General features: G+C 54.8%; 1 protein-coding gene across 1 annotated transcript; it reads left to right on the top strand.

Annotated features, from left to right (window-relative positions):
• Positions 1-961: 961 nt before the first annotated feature.
• Positions 962-10,233, top strand: rnf8 (ring finger protein 8, E3 ubiquitin protein ligase; the record flags this gene model as incomplete). The annotated part of the gene is made up of 3 exons (XM_078537896.1): positions 962-1,132; positions 4,378-4,506; positions 8,797-10,233. Coding segments are annotated over exons 1-3 (1,731 nt in total), but the record flags the coding sequence as incomplete, so codon positions are not given.
• Between the last annotated feature and the right edge of the window lie 9,376 nt (positions 10,234-19,609).

Here is a 19,609-nt window from a genome sequence, read left to right as displayed (position 1 = left end):
TCACTTGCATTTCCCCTAACTTAGTCTACTGCATTCGCTGCTCCCAATGCGGATTCCTCTACATTGGAGAGACCAAACGCAGACTGGGTGACCACTTTGCAGAACACCTGCGGTCTGTCCGCAAGAAAGACCCAAACCTCCCTGTCGCCTGCCATTTTAACACTCCACCCTGTTCTCTTGCCCACATGTCTGTCCTTGGCTTGCTGCATTGTTCCAGTGAAGCCCAACGCAAACTGGAGGAACAGCACCTCATCTTCCGACTAGGCACTTTACAGCCTTCCGGGCTGAATATTGAGTTCAACAACTTCAGATCATGAACTCTCTCCTCCATCCCCACCCCCTTTCCGATTCCCCTTTTATTGCAATAATTTATATAGATTTTCCTTTTCCCACCTATTTCCATTATTTTTAAATGTATTTCCAGCCCTTCCCCCCACCCCACCCCCCACTAGAGCCATCTGCCACTAGCTTGCGACCCTTAATGTCCCCATTAGCACATTCCTTAGCTAATATCACCACCCTCAACCGCCCTTTGACCTTTTGTCTGTGACATCATTTGGTTATCTCCACCTATCACTGGCCGTCTGGTGCCGGGGCTCGATAGGCGGGGCTGGAGGAGCGGATGGATCGATGGTGCCGGGGCTCGATAGGCGGGGCTGGAGGAGCGGATCGATGGTGCCGGGGCTCGATAGGCGGGGCTGGAGGAGCGGATCGATGGTGCCGGGGCTCGATAGGCGGGGCTGGAGGAGCGGATCGATGGTGCCGGGGCTCGATAGGCGGGGCTGGAGGAGCGGATCGATGGTGCCGGGGCTCGATAGGCGGGGCTGGAGGAGCGGATCGATGGTGCCGGGGCTCGATAGGCGGGGCTGGAGGAGCGGATCGATGGTGCCGGGGCTCGATAGGCGGGGCTGGAGGAGCGGATCGATGGTGCCGGGGCTCGATAGGCGGGGCTGGAGGAGCGGGGAAAATGGCGGCTGTGGGTGATGTCCGGGAGAGCGAGAAACGGCGAAAGGCGGCGGGAGCGGGAGAGGCGGCGGCGGGAGAGGCGGCGGGAACCGGACCCGGAGCCTGGAGTTTGCGGCGAGTGGGGCGGGAAGAGGCGGAGAGACTGGAGCTGAGGGAGGGAAGGGAGGTAAATACAGAGACCCCGCCCCCCCGGAACATACCCCCCCCCTCCCCCCCCGGGAAACCCCCCCCCCCCCTCCCCCCACCGAGAGACCCCCACAAACCCCCCCCCGGGAAAACCCCCCCCCCCCAAACACACCCCCCCCCATCCCCCAGTGACTGACCCCCCCATCCCCCAGTGACTGACCCCCCCCATCCCCCAGTGACTGACCCCCCCCATCCCCCAGTGACTGACCCCCCCATCCCCCAGTGACTGACCCCCCCCCCCCGTCCCCCAGTGACTGACCCCCCCCATCCCCCAGTGACTGACCCCCCCCATCCCCCAGTGACTGACCCCCCCCCCATCCCCCAGTGACTGACCCCCCCCCATCCCCCAGTGACTGACCCCCCCCATCCCCCAGTGACTGACCCCCCCCATCCCCCAGTGACTGACCCCCCCCCATCCCCCAGTGACTGACCCCCCCCCATCCCCCAGTGACTGACCCCCCCCATCCCCCAGTGACTGACCCCCCCCATCCCCCAGTGACTGACCCCCCCATCCCCCAGTGACTGACCCCCCCCCATCCCCCAGTGACTGACCCCCCCCATCCCCCAGTGACTGACCCCCCCCATCCCCCAGTGACTGACCCCCCCCCCATCCCCCAGTGACTGACCCCCCCCCATCCCCCAGTGACTGACCCCCCCCATCCCCCAGTGACTGACCCCCCCATCCCCCAGTGACTGACCCCCCCATCCCCCAGTGACTGACCCCCCCCCCCGTCCCCCAGTGACTGACCCCCCCCATCCCCCAGTGACTGACCCCCCCCATCCCCCAGTGACTGACCCCCCCCCATCCCCCAGTGACTGACCCCCCCCCCATCCCCCAGTGACTGACCCCCCCAATCCCCCAGTGACTGACCCCCCCCATCCCCCAGTGACTGACCCCCCCCCCCATCCCCCAGTGACTGACCCCCCCCCATCCCCCAGTGACTGACCCCCCCCATCCCCCAGTGACTGACCCCCCCCCCCAATCCCCCAGTGACTGACCCCCCCCCCCAAACACACCCCCCCCATCCCCCAGTGACTGACCCCCCCCCATCCCCCAGTGACTGACCCCCCCCATCCCCCAGTGACTGACCCCCCCCATCCCCCAGTGACTGACCCCCCCCATCCCCCAGTGACTGACCCCCCCATCCCCCAGTGACTGACCCCCCCATCCCCCAGTGACTGACCCCCCCATCCCCCAGTGACTGACCCCCCCCCCCCGTCCCCCACTGACAGTCACCACCCAAACCGAAACCCCCACCCCAACTCCACCGAACCACCCCTGCCATCCCCCACCCCCAGGACAGACCCAACTCCTCCAACCACACCCCCACAGACCTGTTCCCTCCAGTACTGTACCCCAGTGTTACACAGTGACAGACCCGTCCCCACCAGTACTGTACAGACCCGTCCCCACCAGTACTGTACCCCAGTGTTACACAGTGACAGACCCGTCCCCACCAGTACTGTACCCCAGTGTTACACAGTGACAGACCTGTCCCCACCAGTACTGTACCCCAGTGTTATACAGAGACAGACCTGTCCCCACCAGAACTGTACCCCAGTGTTATACAGTGACAGACCTGTCCCCATCAGTACTGTACCCCAGTGTTATACAGTGACAGACCTGCCCCCACCAGTACTGTACCCCAGTGTTATACAGTGACAGACCTGTCCCCACCAGTACTGTACCCCAGTATTATACAGTGACAGACCTGTCCCCACCAGTACTGTACCCCAGTGTTATACAGTGACAGACCTGTCCCCACCAGTACTGTACCCCAGTGTTATACAGTGACAGATAAGTCCACACCAGTACTGTACCCCAGTGTTATACAGTGACAGACCTGTCCCCACCAGTACTGTACCCCAGTGTTATACAGTGACAGACCTGTCCCCACCAGTACTGTACCCCAGTGTTATAAAGTGACAGACCCGTCCCCACCAGTACTGTACCCCAGTGTTATACAGTGACCGACCCGTCTCCACCAGTACTGTACCCCAGTGTTACACAGTGACAGACCCGTCCCCACCAGTACTGTACCCCAGTGTTACACAGTGACAGACCCGTCCCCACCAGTACTGTACCCCAGTGTTACACAGTGACAGACCCGTCCCCACCAGTACTGTACCCCAGTGTTACACAGTGACAGACCTGTCCCCACCAGTACTGTACCCCAGTGTTATACAGAGACAGACCTGTCCCCACCAGAACTGTACCCCAGTGTTATACAGTGACAGACCTGTCCCCATCAGTACTGTACCCCAGTGTTATACAGTGACAGACCTGCCCCCACCAGTACTGTACCCCTATACAGTGACAGACCTGTCCCCACCAGTACTGTACCCCAGTGTTATACAGTGACAGACCTGTCCCCACCAGTACTGTACCCCAGTGTTATACAGTGACAGATAAGTCCACACCAGTACTGTACCCCAGTGTTATACAGTGACAGACCTGTCCCCACCAGTACTGTACCCCAGTGTTATACAGTGACAGACCTGTCCCCACCAGTACTGTACCCCAGTGTTATAAAGTGACAGACCCGTCCCCACCAGTACTGTACCCCAGTGTTATACAGTGACCGACCCGTCTCCACCAGTACTGTACCCCAGTGTTATAAAGTGACAGACCTGTCCCCACCAGTACTGTAACCCAGTGTTATACAGTGACAGACCTGTCCCCACCAGTACTGTACCCCAGTGTTATACAATGACAGACCTGTCCCCACCAGTACTGTACCCCAGTGTTATACAGTGACAGACCTGTCCCCACCAATACTGTACCCCAGTGTTACACAGTGACAGACCTGTCCCCACCAGTACTGTACCCCAGTGTTATACAGTGACAGACCTGTCCCCGCCAGTACTGTACCCCAGTGTTATACAGTGACAGACCTGTCCCCACCAGTACTGTACCCCAGTGTTATACAGTGACAGACCCGTCCCCATCAGTACTGTACCCCAGTGTTATACAGTGACAGACCCGTCCCCACCAGTACTGTACCCCAGTGTTATACAGTGACAGACCCGTCCCCACCAGTACTGTACCCCAGTGTTATACAGTGACAGACCTGTCCCCACCAGTACTGTACCCCAGTGTTATACAGTGACAGACCCGTCCCCACCAGTACTGTACCCCAGCATGAGAATGTCTTGGCCTGTTTTGAATTCTCCCGGTAGATGGTGTGAGAATTGTTTATCAGCCGGAGTTTATTGTGCCTACAGGTTACGCTGGGCCGTGGACTCAGTGTCACCCACCAGCTCCTCCCCACAATCTCCCCCCTGATGATCTCCCGGAATCACTGTGCATTCCGCCTCAGCTTGGAGGGACAGTGCATCGTCATTGACAACCAGGTAACCTTGTAGTCACGCCCTTTAACCCCTCCAACCTGTTTCACAGGAGCTGCGCAGGTAGTGATGTCACAGTAATGTCTCTGGGCTAGAAATCTGGAGGTCTTGACTATGAGCTGGGATCAGGGGTTGCAGTGCCACCACGGCAGCTGGTGTCATTTATATTCACGCTAACATGTCATTCAGGAGCAGGAGTGGCCATTCGGCCCCTCGAGCCTGCTCTGCCATTCAATAAGATCGGGGCTGATCTGAATGTAACCTCAACCCCACATTCCTGCCTCCCCCCGATAACCTTTCACCCCCTTGTTAATCAAGAATCTATCCAGCTCTGCCTTAAAAATATTCAGACTCTGCTCCCACCACCTTTTGAGGAAGAGAGTTCCAAAGACTCACCACCTTCTGAGAGAAAACATTTCTCCTCATCTCTGTCTTAAATGAGCGACCCCTTATTTTTAAACTGTGACCCCAGGTTCTAGATTCTCCCACAAGAGGAAACATCCTCTCCACATCCACCTTGTCAACTTCCCTCAGGATCTTAAAGGTTTCAGTTAAGTCGCCTCTTAATCGTCTAAACTCCAGTGGATACAAGCCTAACCTGTCCAACCTTTCCTCATAAGACAACCCACCCAAACCTGGTATTAGTCTGGTAAACCTTCTCTGAACTTCTATGCCAATAAGTTACCCCTGCACCATGAGCTTTTATTTTCTGCAATAACCTTTGATGTGGCACTTTATCAAATGCCTTCTGGAAATCTAAGTACAGTACATCCACCGGTTCCCCTTTATCCACAGCACATGTGACTCCTTCAAAGAACTCCAATAAACTGGTTAAACATGATTTCCCTTTTACAAAACCATGTTGACTCTGCCTGATTGCCTTGAATTTTTCTAAGTGCCTGTTATAACATCTGTAATAATAGCTTCTAACATTTTCCCTATGACAGATGTTAGGCTAACTGGCCTATAGTTTCCTGCTTTCTGTCTCCCTCCCTTATTGAATAAAGGAATTACATTTGATATTTTCCAATCTAATGGAACCTTCCCCAAATCTAGGGAATTTTGGAAAATTAAAACCAGTGCATCAACTATCTCACTAGCCACTTCTTTCAAGGCCTTAGGGTGAAGTCCATCCGGACCTGGGGATTTGTCAGCCCCACAGCCCCAACAATTTGCTCAATACCACTTCCCTGGTGATTGTAATTTTCCCGAGTTCCTCCCTCCCTCTCATTTCCTGATTCACAGCTATTTCCGGGATGTTCCTTGTCTCCTCTATAGTGAAGACCAAAGCAAAATACCTGTTCAATTCATCCACCATCTCCTAATTTTCCATTATTAATTCCCCAGACTCACTCTCTATAGGACCAACGCTCCCTTTGTTCACCCTTTTCTTATTTAAATATCTATAGAAACTCTTAGTATCCATCTTTATATTACTCACTAGCTTTCTCTCATACTCTAATTTTTCCCTCCTTATTAATCTTTTTGTCATTCTTTGCTGTGTTTTATATTCTTTCCAATCTTCTGACCTGCCACCTGTCTTTGCGTAATTATATGTTTTTTCTTTAAGTTTGATATTGTCGTTAACTTTTTTAATTAACCACAGATTGTAGGCCCTCCCCTTGGGATTTTTCTTTCTCATTGGAATGTGTATATTCTGTGTATTTTGAAACATCCCTTCAAATGTCTGTCACTGAACCCCTATTGACATATCCCTTAACCTCATTTGCCAGTTCACTCTAGCTAGCTCTGCTTTCACACCCTCATAATTGCCCTTTTTTAAGTTTAAAACACTTGTCTTGGACCCACCTTTCTTGCCCTCAAACTGAATGTCAATTAATTAATAAATTCAATTAGCTAATTAATGTAAAAGATCTGAAATTGGAAGCTGGCCTCAGTAATGTTGCCATGAAACTATCATTGATTGTCATAAAAACCCAGCAGGTTTGCTAATGCATCATTCTGTAAGTTTCAATCAGATCCCCCCTCATCCTTCTAAACTCCATCGAGTATAGACCCAGAGTCCTCAAACGTTCCTCATATGTTAAGCCTTTCATTCCTGGGATCGTTCTCGTGAACCTCCTCTGGACCCTCTCCAGGGCCAGCACATCCTTCCTGAGATACGGGGCCCAAAATTGCTCACAATATTCTAAATGTTGTCTGACCAGAGCCTTATAAAGCCTCAGCAGCACATCCCTGCTTTTATATTCTAGTCCTCTCGAAATAAATGCCAACATTGCATTTGCCTTCCTAACTACCAACTCAACCTGCAAGTTAACCTTAAGAGAATCCTGGACTAGAACTTCCAAGTCCCTTTGCACTCCAGATTTCTGAATTCTCTCCCCATTTAGAAAATAGTCTATGCCTCTATTCTTCCTACCAAAGTGCATGACCTCACACTTCCCCACATTGTATTCCATCTGCCACTTCTTTGCCCATTCTGCTAACCTGTCCAAATCCTTCTGTAGCCTCCCCACCTCCTCAATACTACCTGTCCCTCCACCTATCTTTGTATCATCTGCAAACTTAGCCAGGATGCCCTCAGTTCCTTCATCTAGATCATTAATGTATAAAGTGAAAAGTTGTGGTCCCAACACTGACCCCTGCGGAACTCCACTAGTCACCGGCCGCCATCCTGAGAAGGACCCCCTTATCCCCACTCTCTGCCTCCTGCCAGACAGCCAATCTTCTATCCATGCTAGTACCTTGCCTCTAACACCATAGGCTCTTATCTTACTGAGCAGCCTCCTGTGCGGCACCTTGTCAAAGGCCTTCTGGAAGTCCAAGTAGATAACATCCATTGGCTCCCCTTTGTCTAACCTACTTGTTACCTCCTCAAAGAATTCTAACAGATTTGTCAGGCATGACCTCCCCTTGATGAAACCATGCTGACTTTGGAAAAACTCAGCAGGTCTGGCAGCATCGGTGGAGAAGAAAAGAGTTGTCGTTTTGAGTCCTTATGATCCTTCAGCAGAACTGAGTGAAGTTAGGAGAGGGGTGAAATATAAGCTGGTTTAAGGTGGGGGGGGCGGGGGGAGAGAGAAGTTGAGGGTGTGGTGATTGTGGAGATAAGCAAGCAGTGATAGGAGCAGATAATCAAAAGATGTCACAGACAAAGGAACGAAGAGGTGTTGAAGGTGGTGATATTATCTAAGAGAATGTGCTAATTAAGAATGGAAGACAGGATACTCAAGGTACAGCTCTAGTGGGGGTGGGGTGGAAAGACTGACAGGGTATTACAGTTATAGATTTAAAAATAATGGAAATAGGTGGGAAAAGAAAAATCTATATAAATTATTGAAAAAAACAAAAGGGAGGGGGGAGAAACGGGGTGGGGATGGGGGAGGGAGTTTAAGATCTAAAGTTGTTGAATTCAATATTCAGTCCGGAAGGCTGTAAAGTGCCTAGTCGGAAGATGAGGTGCTGTTCCTCCAGTTTGCGTTGGGCTTCACTGGAACAATGCAGCAGGCCAAGGACAGACATGTGGACAAGAGAGCAGGGTGGAGTGTTAAAATGGCAAGCGACAGGGAGGTTTGGGTCTTTCTTGCGGACAGACTGTTGACTTTGACTTTGCCCGATTTTACCATGCACTTCCAAGTATTCTGAAACCTCATCCTTAATAATGGACTCTAAAATCTTACCAACGACCGAGGTCAGGGTAATCGGCCTGTAATTTCCCGTCTTTTGCCTCACTCCCTTCTTAAACAGGGGGGTTACATTAGCGATTTTCCAGTCCTCTGGGACCCTCCCTGACTCGAGTGATACCTGAAAGATCACCATTAACGTCTCCACTATCTCTTCAGCTATCTCCTTCAGAACTCTGTGGTGTAATCCATCTGGTCCAGGTGATTTATCCACCTTCAGACCTTTCAGTTTTCCTAGCACCTTCTCCTTGGTAATGGCCACCATACTCACCTCTGCCCCCCGACTCTCTTGAACTTTGGGGATGTTACTCGTGTCTTCCACTGTGAAGACTGACGCAAAGTACCTATTCAGTTCCTCCGCCATTTCTTTGTTCCCCACTACTACCTTTCCAGTATCATTTTCCAGCGGCCCAATGTCCACTCTTGCCTCTCTCTTACCCTGCCGGCGGGAGGGAATGGTTGCTGTGCAGGTGGTGCATGCAGAGAGGACGCAGGGGCTGTGTGCGGGGGGTGAATGCTGGTTTGGGGACCACTGAATGAGGGTGGCACCTCTGCGGGTGCTGAGTTAGGGTGGGCATGGTGTGGGGGAGGGAGGCACTGTGTGCTGTGCTGGGTTCCTTGCTCTCTCTAACCAGTTGTGTTTCTCATACAGAGTCTGAATGGGGTGTGGGTGAATGGAAAGCGAATTGAGCCACAGCAACCTTACCCGCTCTCAGAAGGAGACGTGATCCAGCTGGGTGTGCCACTGCGTGACAAGGAGCGGGCAGAGTACGAGTACCGCTTAACACGCTGTGAGAAGCTGGCACCCACAGGGAAAATGCTCAGCACGGGAAGCAGTACGAGGAACAAGGAGGGCGAGAGAGTGAAACGCAAACACAGCTGTCAGGAGATTGAGCCTGGAGACATGGAGAGAGACTCGTGTTGTAAAAATAAAGTACAGAGAGTCCATGACTCACGTCCACCACGTACCAGTGCCAGCCAAGAGGCTTGGAGCCGCACAGCGGAGTGTGTGAACCCAGGTACCAGCCAAGAGGCTTGGAGCCGCACAGCGGAGTGTGTGAACCCAGGTACCAGCCAAGAGGCTTGGAGCCGCACAGCAGAGTGTGTGAACCCAGGTACCAGCCAAGAGGCTTGGAGCCGCACAGCGGAGTGTGTGAACCCAGCTACCAGCCAAGAGGCTTGGAGCCGCACAGCGGAGTGTGTGAACCCAGGTACCAGCCAAGAGGCTTGGAGCCGCACAGCGGAGTGTGTGAACCCAGCTACCAGCCAAGAGGCTTGGAGCCGCACAGCGGAGTGTGTGAACCCAGGTACCAGCCAAGAGGCTTGGAGCCGCACAGCGGAGCGTGTGAACCCAGCTACCAGCCAAGAGGCTTGGAGCCGCACAGCGGAGTGTGTGAACCCAGGTACCAGCCAAGAGGCTTGGAGCCGCACAGCGGAGCGTGTGAACCCAGGTACCAGCCAAGAGGCTTGGAGCAGCACAGCGGAGTGTGTGAACCCAGGTACCAGCCAAGAGGCTTGGAGCCGCACAGCGGAGCGTGTGAACCCAGGTACCAGCCAAGAGGCTTGGAGCAGCACAGCGGAGTGTGTGAACCCAGGTACCAGCCAAGAGGCTTGGAGCAGCACAGCGGAGTGTGTGAACCCAGGTACCAGCCAAGAGGCTTGGAGCAGCACAGCGGAGTGTGTGAACCCAGGTACCAGCCAAGAGGCTTGGAGCAGCACAGCGGAGTGTGTGAACCCAGGTACCAGCCAAGAGGCTTGGAGCCGCACAGCGGAGCGTGTGAACTCAGGTACCAGCCAAGAGGCTTGGAGCAGCACAGCGGAGCGTGTGAACCCAGGTACCACCTGCAAGAGAGAGGCTTTTGCCCAGACCTCTGCCTCTGGGACACTGAGGACAGTGGGGGTCCAGGGGGAGAGTGCCCAGGCACTGATGGTACCTAGTGGGAAGAGCTGGCAAATTGAGGATCTGAGTGCCAGGGTTCATGGACTGGAGAGGCAGCAGGAGGAGCAGAGGTCCCAGGAGCTGGACAGCCAGCAACAACAGCAGCAGCCGCTGACGGAAACCTTCTACACACAACAGCAGCAACAAGAGGTAGGCATTGGAGTGGGTGGAGGCGTCAGGGTCTCTCTCTCTCCCCGTGTCAGTGTCTCTCTCCCCGTGTCAGTGTCTCTCTCCCCGTGTCAGTGTCTCTCTCCCCGTGTCAGTGTCTCTCTCTCTCCCCGTGTCAGTGTCTCTCTCCCCGTGTCAGTGTCTCTCTCCCCGTGTCAGTGTCTCTCTCTCTCCCCGTGTCAGTGTCTCTCTCTCTCCCCGTGTCAGTGTCTCTCTCTCTCCCCGTGTCAGTGTCTCTCTCTCTCCCCGTGTCAGTATCTCTCTCCCCGTGTCAGTGTCTCTCTCTCTCCCCGTGTCAGTGTCTCTCTCTCTCCCCGTGTCAGTGTCTCTCTCTCTCCCCGTGTCAGTATCTCTCTCCCCGTGTCAGTGTCTCTCTCTCTCCCCGTGTCAGTATCTCTCTCTCTCCCCGTGTCAGTATCTCTCTCCCCGTGTCAGTGTCTCTCTCCCCGTGTCAGTGTCTCTCTCTCTCCCCGTGTCAGTATCTCTCTCCCCGTGTCAGTGTCTCTCTCCCCGTGTCAGTGTCTCTCTCTCTCCCCGTGTCAGTATCTCTCTCCCCGTGTCAGTGTCTCTCTCTCTCCCCGTGTCAGTGTCTCTCTCTCTCCCCGTGTCAGTATCTCTCTCCCCGTGTCAGTGTCTCTCTCCCCGTGTCAGTGTCTCTCTCTCCCCGTGTCAGTGTCTCTCTCCCCGTGTCAGTGTCTCTCTCCCCGTGTCAGTGTCTCTCTCCCCGTGTCAGTGTCTCTCTCCCCGTGTCAGTGTCTCTCTCCCCGTGTCAGTGTCTCTCTCTCTCCCCGTGTCAGTATCTCTCTCCCCGTGTCAGTGTCTCTCTCTCTCCCCGTGTCAGTGTCTCTCTCTCTCCCCGTGTCAGTGTCTCTCTCTCCCCGTGTCAGTGTCTCTCTCTCCCCGTGTCAGTGTCTCTCTCTCCCCGTGTCAGTGTCTCTCTCTCCCCGTGTCAGTGTCTCTCTCCCCGTGTCAGTGTCTCTCTCCCCGTGTCAGTGTCTCTCTCCCCGTGTCAGTGTCTCTCTCCCCGTGTCAGTGTCTCTCTCCCCGTGTCAGTGTCTCTCTCCCCGTGTCAGTGTCTCTCTCTCCCCGTGTCAGTGTCTCTCTCTCCCCGTGTCAGTGTCTCTCTCTCCCCGTGTGTCTCTCTCTGTCCGTGTGTCTCTCTCTGTCCGTGTGTCTCTCTCTGTCCGTGTCTCTCTCTCTGTCCGTGTCTCTCTCTCTCTCCGTGTCTCTCTCCCCGCGTCTCTCTCTCTCTACCCGCGTCTCTCTCTCTCTACCCGCGTCGCTCTCTCTCTCTACCCGCGTCGCTCTCTCTCTCTCTACCCGCGTCGCTCTCTCTCTCTACCCGCGTCTCTCTCTCTCTACCCGCGTCTCTCTCTCTCTCAACCCGCGTCTCTCTCTCTCTCAACCCGCGTCTCTCTCTCTCTCTACCCGCGTCTGTCTCTCTCTCTACCCGCGTCTCTCTCTCTCTCTACCCGCGTCTCTCTCTCTCTCTACCCGCGTCTCTCTCTCTCTACCCTCGTCTCTCTCTCTCTCTACCCGCGTCTCTCTCTCTCTCTACCCGCGTCTCTCTCTCTCTCTACCCGCGTCTCTCTCTCTCTCTACCCGCGTCTCTCTCTCTCTCTACCCGCGTCTCTCTCTCTCTCTACCCGCGTCGCTCTCTCTCTCTACCCGCGTCGCTCTCTCTCTCTACCCGCGTCGCTCTCTCTCTCTACCCGCGTCGCTCTCTCTCTCTACCCGCGTCGCTCTCTCTCTCTACCCGCGTCGCTCTCTCTCTCTACCCGCGTCTCTCTCTCTCTACCCGCGTCTCTCTCTCTCTCTCTACCCGCGTCTCTCTCTCTCTCTACCCGCGTCTCTCTCTCTCTCTACCCGCGTCTCTCTCTCTCTCTACCCGCGTCGTTCTCTCTCTCTACCCGCGTCGTTCTCTCTCTCTCTACCCGCGTCTCTCTCTCTCTTTCTACCCGCGTCTCTCTCTCTCTACCCACGTCTCTCTCTCTCTACCCGCGTCTCTCTCTCTCTACCCGCGTCGCTCTCTCTCTCTACCCGCGTCGCTCTCTCTCTCTACCCGCGTCTCTCTCTCTCTCTACCCGCGTCTCTCTCTCTCTACCCGCGTCTCTCTCTCTCTCTACCCGCGTCTCTCTCTCTCTCTACCCGCGTCTCTCTCTCTCTCTACCCGCGTCTCTCTCTCTCTCTACCCGCGTCTCTCTCTCTCTCTACCCGCGTCTCTCTCTCTCTCTACCCGCGTCTCTCTCTCTCTCTACCCGCGTCTCTCTCTCTCTCTACCCGCGTCTCTCTCTCTCTCTACCCGCGTCTCTCTCTCTCTCTACCCGCGTCTCTCTCTCTCTCTACCCGCGTCTCTCTCTCTCTCTACCCGCGTCTCTCTCTCTCTCTACCCGCGTCTCTCTCTCTCTCTACCCGCGTCTCTCTCTCTCTCTACCCGCGTCTCTCTCTCTCTCTACCCGCGTCTCTCTCTCTCTCTACCCGCGTCTCTCTCTCTCTCTACCCGCGTCTCTCTCTCTCTCTACCCGCGTCTCTCTCTCTCTCTCTACCCGCGTCTCTCTCTCTCTCTCTACCCGCGTCTCTCTCTCTCTCTCTACCCGCGTCTCTCTCTCTCTCTCTACCCGCGTCTCTCTCTCTCTCTCTACCCGCGTCTCTCTCTCTCTCTCTACCCGCGTCTCTCTCTCTCTCTCTACCCGCGTCTCTCTCTCTCTCTCTACCCGCGTCTCTCTCTCTCTCTCTACCCGCGTCTCTCTCTCTCTCTCTACCCGCGTCTCTCTCTCTCTACCCACGTCTCTCTCTCTCTCTACATGTCTCTCTCTCCGCGTGTCACTCTCTCTCCCTCTCCCTATCTCTGTCTGTCTCTGTCTCTCTCCCTCTCCTCACCTCAATCTGTCTCTCTCCATGTGTGTCTTTCTCCCCATGCCTCTGTCTCCCTCTCTCTCTTTTCCACATGAGAACTTGAAGAGCGAACGGTTGGCATCGAGGGTGGGGCAGAGTGTTGGGGTATTTTAGGGGCAATAAGATTGTGTAAAGAAGGCAGGAACAGGAGGAGGCCATTCAGCCCCTTGAGCCTGTTTTATTAATTATTCATTCACGGGATGTGGGCTTCGCTGGCTAGGCCAGCATTTATTGCCCATCCCAAGTTGCCCTTGAGAAGGTGATGATGAGCTGCTTTCTTAAACCGCTGCAGTCCATGTGGTGTAGGTACACCCACAGTGCTGTTAGGGAGGGAGTTCCAGGATTTTGACCCAGTGACAGTGAAGGAACGGTGATATATTTCCAAGTCAGGATGGTGAGTGGCTTGGAAGGGAACTTGCAGGTGGTGGTGCATAAGAACCACAAGAAATTGGAGCAGAGGTAGAGGTCAATCCTCTCAGTTCTGGGATATCACTGAAGGGGTTTGAGCAGGAGATTGAAACCTTTAAGATCCTGAGGGAAGTTGACAAGGTGGATGTGGAGAGGATGTTTCCTCTTGTGGGAGAATCTAGAACTAGGGGTCACTGTTTAAAAATAAGGGGTCGCTCATTTAATATGGAGATGAGGAGAATGTTTTCTCTCAGAGGGTGGTGAGTTTTTGGAACTCTCTTCCTCAAAAGGCGGTGGGAGCAGAGTCTGAATATTTTTAAGGCAGAGCTGGATAGATTCTTGATTAACAAGGGGGTGAAAGGTTATCGGGGGGAGGCAGGAATGTGGGGTTGAGGTTACAATCAGATCAGCCTTGATCTTACTGAATGGCAGAGCAGGCTCGAGGGGCCGAATGGCCACTCCTGTTCCTAATTCCTATGTTCCTCAGGATAGTGTCCTCAGCCCAACCATCTTCAGCTGTTCCATCAATGACCTTCCTTCCACCATGAGGTCAGCATTGGGGATGTTACGTAGGAACATGTGAATTAGGAGCAGGAGTAGGCCATTCGGCCCCTCAAGCCTGCCCTGCCATTCAATAATATGATGTCTGATCTGCCCCAGGCCTCAACTCCTCTTTCGTGCCAGCTCCTCATAGCCCCCAACTCCCCGATATTTCAAACATCTATCTACCTCCTCTTTAAATACTCTGTGATCTAGCCTCCACAATCTCTGGGGTAGAGAATTCCAGATATTCACTACCCTCTGAGAGAAGAAATTCCGCTGCATCTCAGTCTTAAATGAGTGTCCCCTTATTCTGTAACTATGTCCCCTAGTTCAAGATTCCCCCACTAGTGGAAACATCTTCTCAACATCTACCCTGTCAAACCCCCTCAGAATCTTGTATGTTTCAATAAGACCACCTCTCATTCTTCTAAACACTAATGAATAAAGGCCTAACCTGTTTAGCCGTTCTTGATAAGTCAACCCCTTCATCCCAGGAATCAGCCTAGTGAACTGCCTGCAAAGCCAGTCTATCTTTTCTTAAATACAGAGACCAAAGCTGTGCCCAGTACTCCAGGTGCCGCCTCACCAACACCCTGTACAGTTGTAACAAGACTTCCCTATTTTTAAACTCCAACCCCCTAACAATACAGGCCAAAATCCCATTTGCCTCCTTAATTACTAGCTGTGCCCGCCTGCTAACTTGTTGTGTTTCATGTACAAGAACACCCAGATCTCTCTGTGCTGAAATTTTTTGGAGTCTCTCACCATTTAAATAATAATCTGCCTTTTGATTCTTCCTTCCAAAGTGCATGACCTCACACTTTCCTCCATTAAACTCCATCTGCCAAGTTTTTGTCCACTCACTCAACCTGTCTATATCCCCTTGCAGATTCATTATGTCCCCATCACAACATGTCCTGTCCTCTTCACAACATGTCCTCGTCACAACACGTCCTCGTCACAACATGTCCTCGTCACAACACGTCCTCGTCACAACACGTCCCCGTCACGACACGTCCCCGTCACGACACGTCCTCGTCACGACACGTCCCCGTCACGACACGTCCCCGTCACGACACGTCCCCGTCACGACACGTCCCCGCCACGACACGTCCCCGTCACGACACGTCCCCGTCACGACACGTCCCCGTCACGACACGTCCTCGTCACGACACGTCCTCATCACAACATGTCCCCATCACATGTCCTCCCACCTATTTTTGTATTATCAGCAAATTTGATTACATTACACTCTACCCCCTCCTCCAAGTCATTAATATAGATAGTCAATAACTCAGGCCCTAGGACTGACCCTTGTGTCACTCCACTAGTTACATCTTTCCAACCTGAGAAAGACCCATTAATCCCAACCCTCTGCCTTCCGAGTGTTAACCAATCCTCAAAGTACCTTATCCACCCAACCCCCCCGACCCAAATACCTTACCCACTCTACCCTCCCCCCCGACCGAAATAACTTACCCACCCTGCCCCCCAACCCAAATACCTTATCCACTCTACCCCCCCGACCCAAATAACTTATCCACTCTACCCCCCCGACCCAAATAACTTATCCACTCTACCCCCCCGACCCAAATAACTTACCCACCCTACCCCCCAACACAAATACCTTACCCACTTTACCCTCCCCCCCGACCCAAATACCTTACCCACTCTACTCCCCCCGACCCAAATACCTTACCCACCCTACCCCCCCGACCCAAATACCTTACCCACCCTACCCCCCAACCCAAATACCTTACCCACTTTACCCTCCCCCCCGACCCAAATAACTTACCCACCCTGCCCCCCAACCCAAATACCTTACCGACCATACCCCCCCGACCCAAATACCTTATCCACTCTACCCCCCCGACCCAAATAACTTACCCACCCTACCCCCCCGACCCAAATACCTTAACCACTCTACCCCCCCGACCCAAATACCTTACCCACTCTACCCCCCCGACCCAAATACCTTATCCACCCTACCCCCCGACCCAAATACCTTACCCACCCTACCCCCCGACCCAAATACCTTACCCACCCTACCCCCCGACCCAAATACCTTACCCACCCTACCCCCCGACCCAAATACCTTACCCACCCTACCCCCCGACCCAAATACCTTACCCACTCTACCCCCCCGACCCAAATACCTTATCCACCCTACCCCCCGACCCAAAAACCTTACCCACCCTACCCCCCGACCCAAATACCTTACCCACCCTACCCCCCGACCCAAATACCTTACCCACCCTACCCCCCGACCCAAATACCTTACCCACCCTACCCCCCGACCCAAATACCTTACCCACCCTACCCCCCGACCCAAATACCTTACACACCCTACCGCCCCCCCGACCCAAATACCTTACCCACCCTACCCCCCCCCCCGACCCAAATACCTTACCACCCTACCCCCCCCCGACCCAAATACCTTACCCACCCTACCCCCCGACCCAAATACCTTACCCACCCTACCCACCCCCCCCGACCCAAATACCTTATCCACCCTACCCCCCCCCGACCCAAATACCTTACCCACCCTACCCCCCGACCCAAATACCTTACCCACCCTACCCCCCCGACCCAAATACCTTACCCACCCTACCCCCCCCGACCCAAATACCTTACCCACCCTACCCCCCGACCCAAATAACTTACCCACCCTACCCCCCGACCCAAATAACTTACCCACCCTACCCCCCCGACCCAAATACCTTACCCACCCTACCGCCCCCCCCCGACCCAAATACCTTACCCACTCTACCCCCCGACCCAAATACCTTCCCCACCCTTCCGCCCCCCCCCGACCGAAATACCTTACCCAACCTACCCCCCCCGAACCAAATACCTTACCCAACCTACCCCCCCCGAACCAAATACCTTATCCACCCTACCCCCCGACCCAAATACCTTACCCAACCTACCCCCCGACCCAAATACCTTACCCACCCTACCCCCCCGACCCAAATACCTTACCCACCCTACCCCCCCGACCCAAATACCTTATCCACCCTACCCCCCCGAACCAAATACCTTACCCACCCTACCCCCCGACCCAAATACCTTATCCACCCTACCCCCCCCGTCCCAAATACCTTACCCACCCTACCCCCCGACCCAAATACCTTACCCACCCTACCCCCCGACCCAAATACCTTACCCACCCTACCCCCCCGACCGAAATACCTTACCCACCTTACCCCCCTGACCCAAATACCTTATCTACTCTACCCCCCGCACCCAAATACCTTACCCACCCTACCCCCCTGACCCAAATACCTTATTCACCCTACCCCCCCCCCGACCCAAATACCTTACCCACCCTACCCCCCCGCGACCCAAATACCTTACCCACCCTACCCCCCCCGACCCAAATACCTTACCCACCCTACCCCCCCGACCGAAATACCTTACCCACCTTACCCCCCTGACCCAAATACCTTATCTACTCTACCCCCCGCACCCAAATACCTTACCCACCCTACCCCCCTGACCCAAATACCTTATTCACCCTACCCCCCCCCGACCCAAATACCTTACACACCCTACCCCCCGACCCAAATACCTTATCCACCCTACCCCCCCGACCCAAATACCTTATCCACTCTACCCCCCCGACCCAAATACCTTACCCACCCTACCCCCCCCGACCCAAATACCATCCCCACCCTACCCCCCGACCCAAATACCTTACCCACCCTACCCCCCGACCCAAATACCTTACCCACCCTACCCCCCCGACCCAAATACCTTATCCACCCTACTCCCCGACCCAAATACCTTACCCACCCTACCCCCCGACCCAAATACCTTACCCACCCTACCCCCCCGACCCAAATACCTTATCCACCCTACCCCCCCGAACCAAATACCTTTCCCACCCTACCCCCCTGACCCAAATACCTTATTCACCCTACCCCCCGACCCAAATACCTTACCCACCCTACCCCCCCGACCCAAATACCTTATCCACCCTACTCCCCTGAACCAAATACCTTATCCACCCTACCCCCCCGACCCAAATAACTTACCCATCCTACCCCCCTGACCCAAATACCTTACCCACTCTACCCCCCTGACTCAAATACCTTATCCACCCTACCCCCCTGACCCAAATACCTTATTCACCCTACCCCCCGACCCAAATAACTTACCCATCCTACCCCCCTGACCCAAATACCTTACCCACTCTACCCCCCCGACTCAAATACCTTATCCACCCTACCCCCCCGACCCAAATACATTACCCACCCTCCCCCCGCCGACCCAAATACCTTATCCACCCTACCCCCCGACCCAAATACCTTACCCAACCTACCCCCCGACCCAAATACCTTACCCACCCTACCCCCCCGACCCAAATACCTTACCCACCCTACCCCCCCGACCCAAATACCTTATCCACCCTACCCCCCCGACCCAAATACCTTACCCACCCTACCCCCCGACCCAAATACCTTATCCACCCTACCCCCCCCGTCCCAAATACCTTACCCACCCTACCCCCCGACCCAAATACCTTACCCACCCTACCCCCCGACCCAAATACCTTACCCACCCTACCCCCCCGACCGAAATACCTTACCCACCTTACCCCCCTGACCCAAATACCTTATCTACTCTACCCCCCGCACCCAAATACCTTACCCACCCTACCCCCCTGACCCAAATACCTTATTCACCCTACCCCCCCCCCGACCCAAATACCTTACCCACCCTACCCCCCCGCGACCCAAATACCTTACCCACCCTACCCCCCCCGACCCAAATACCTTACCCACCCTACCCCCCCGACCGAAATACCTTACCCACCTTACCCCCCTGACCCAAATACCTTATCTACTCTACCCCCCGCACCCAAATACCTTACCCACCCTACCCCCCTGACCCAAATACCTTATTCACCCTACCCCCCCCCGACCCAAATACCTTACACACCCTACCCCCCCTACCCAAATACCTTATCCACTCTACCCCCCCGACCCAAATACCTTACCCACCCTACCCCCGACCCAAATATCTTACCCACCCTACCCCCGACCCAAATATCTTACCCACCCTACCCACCCCGACCCAAATACCTTTCCCACCCTACCCCCCCGACCCAAATACCTTAACCTCCCTTCCCCCCCCCCGACCCAAATACCTTCCCCACCCTACCCCCCGACCCAAATACCTTAACCTCCCTTCCCCCCCCGACCGAAATACCTTATCCACCCTACCCCCCCCGAACCAAATACCTTACCCAACCTACCCCCCCCGAACCAAATACCTTATCCACCCTACCCCCCCGACCCAAATACCTTATCCACCCTACCCCCCGACCCAAATACCTTACCCACCCTACCCCCCCGACCCAAATACCTTATCCACCCTACCCCCCGACCCAAATACCTTACCCACCCTACCGCCCCCCCCCGACCCAAATACCTTACCCACCCTACCCCCCCCCAACCCAAATACCTTACCCACCCTACCCCCCCGCCCCCCCCGACCCAAATACCTT

Source organism: Cetorhinus maximus, unplaced genomic scaffold, assembly GCF_964194155.1.
Source record: "Cetorhinus maximus unplaced genomic scaffold, sCetMax3.hap1.1 HAP1_SCAFFOLD_3285, whole genome shotgun sequence".
Lineage (NCBI taxonomy): Eukaryota > Metazoa > Chordata > Chondrichthyes > Lamniformes > Cetorhinidae > Cetorhinus > Cetorhinus maximus.
This window is presented reverse-complemented; position numbering and strand designations above follow the sequence as displayed.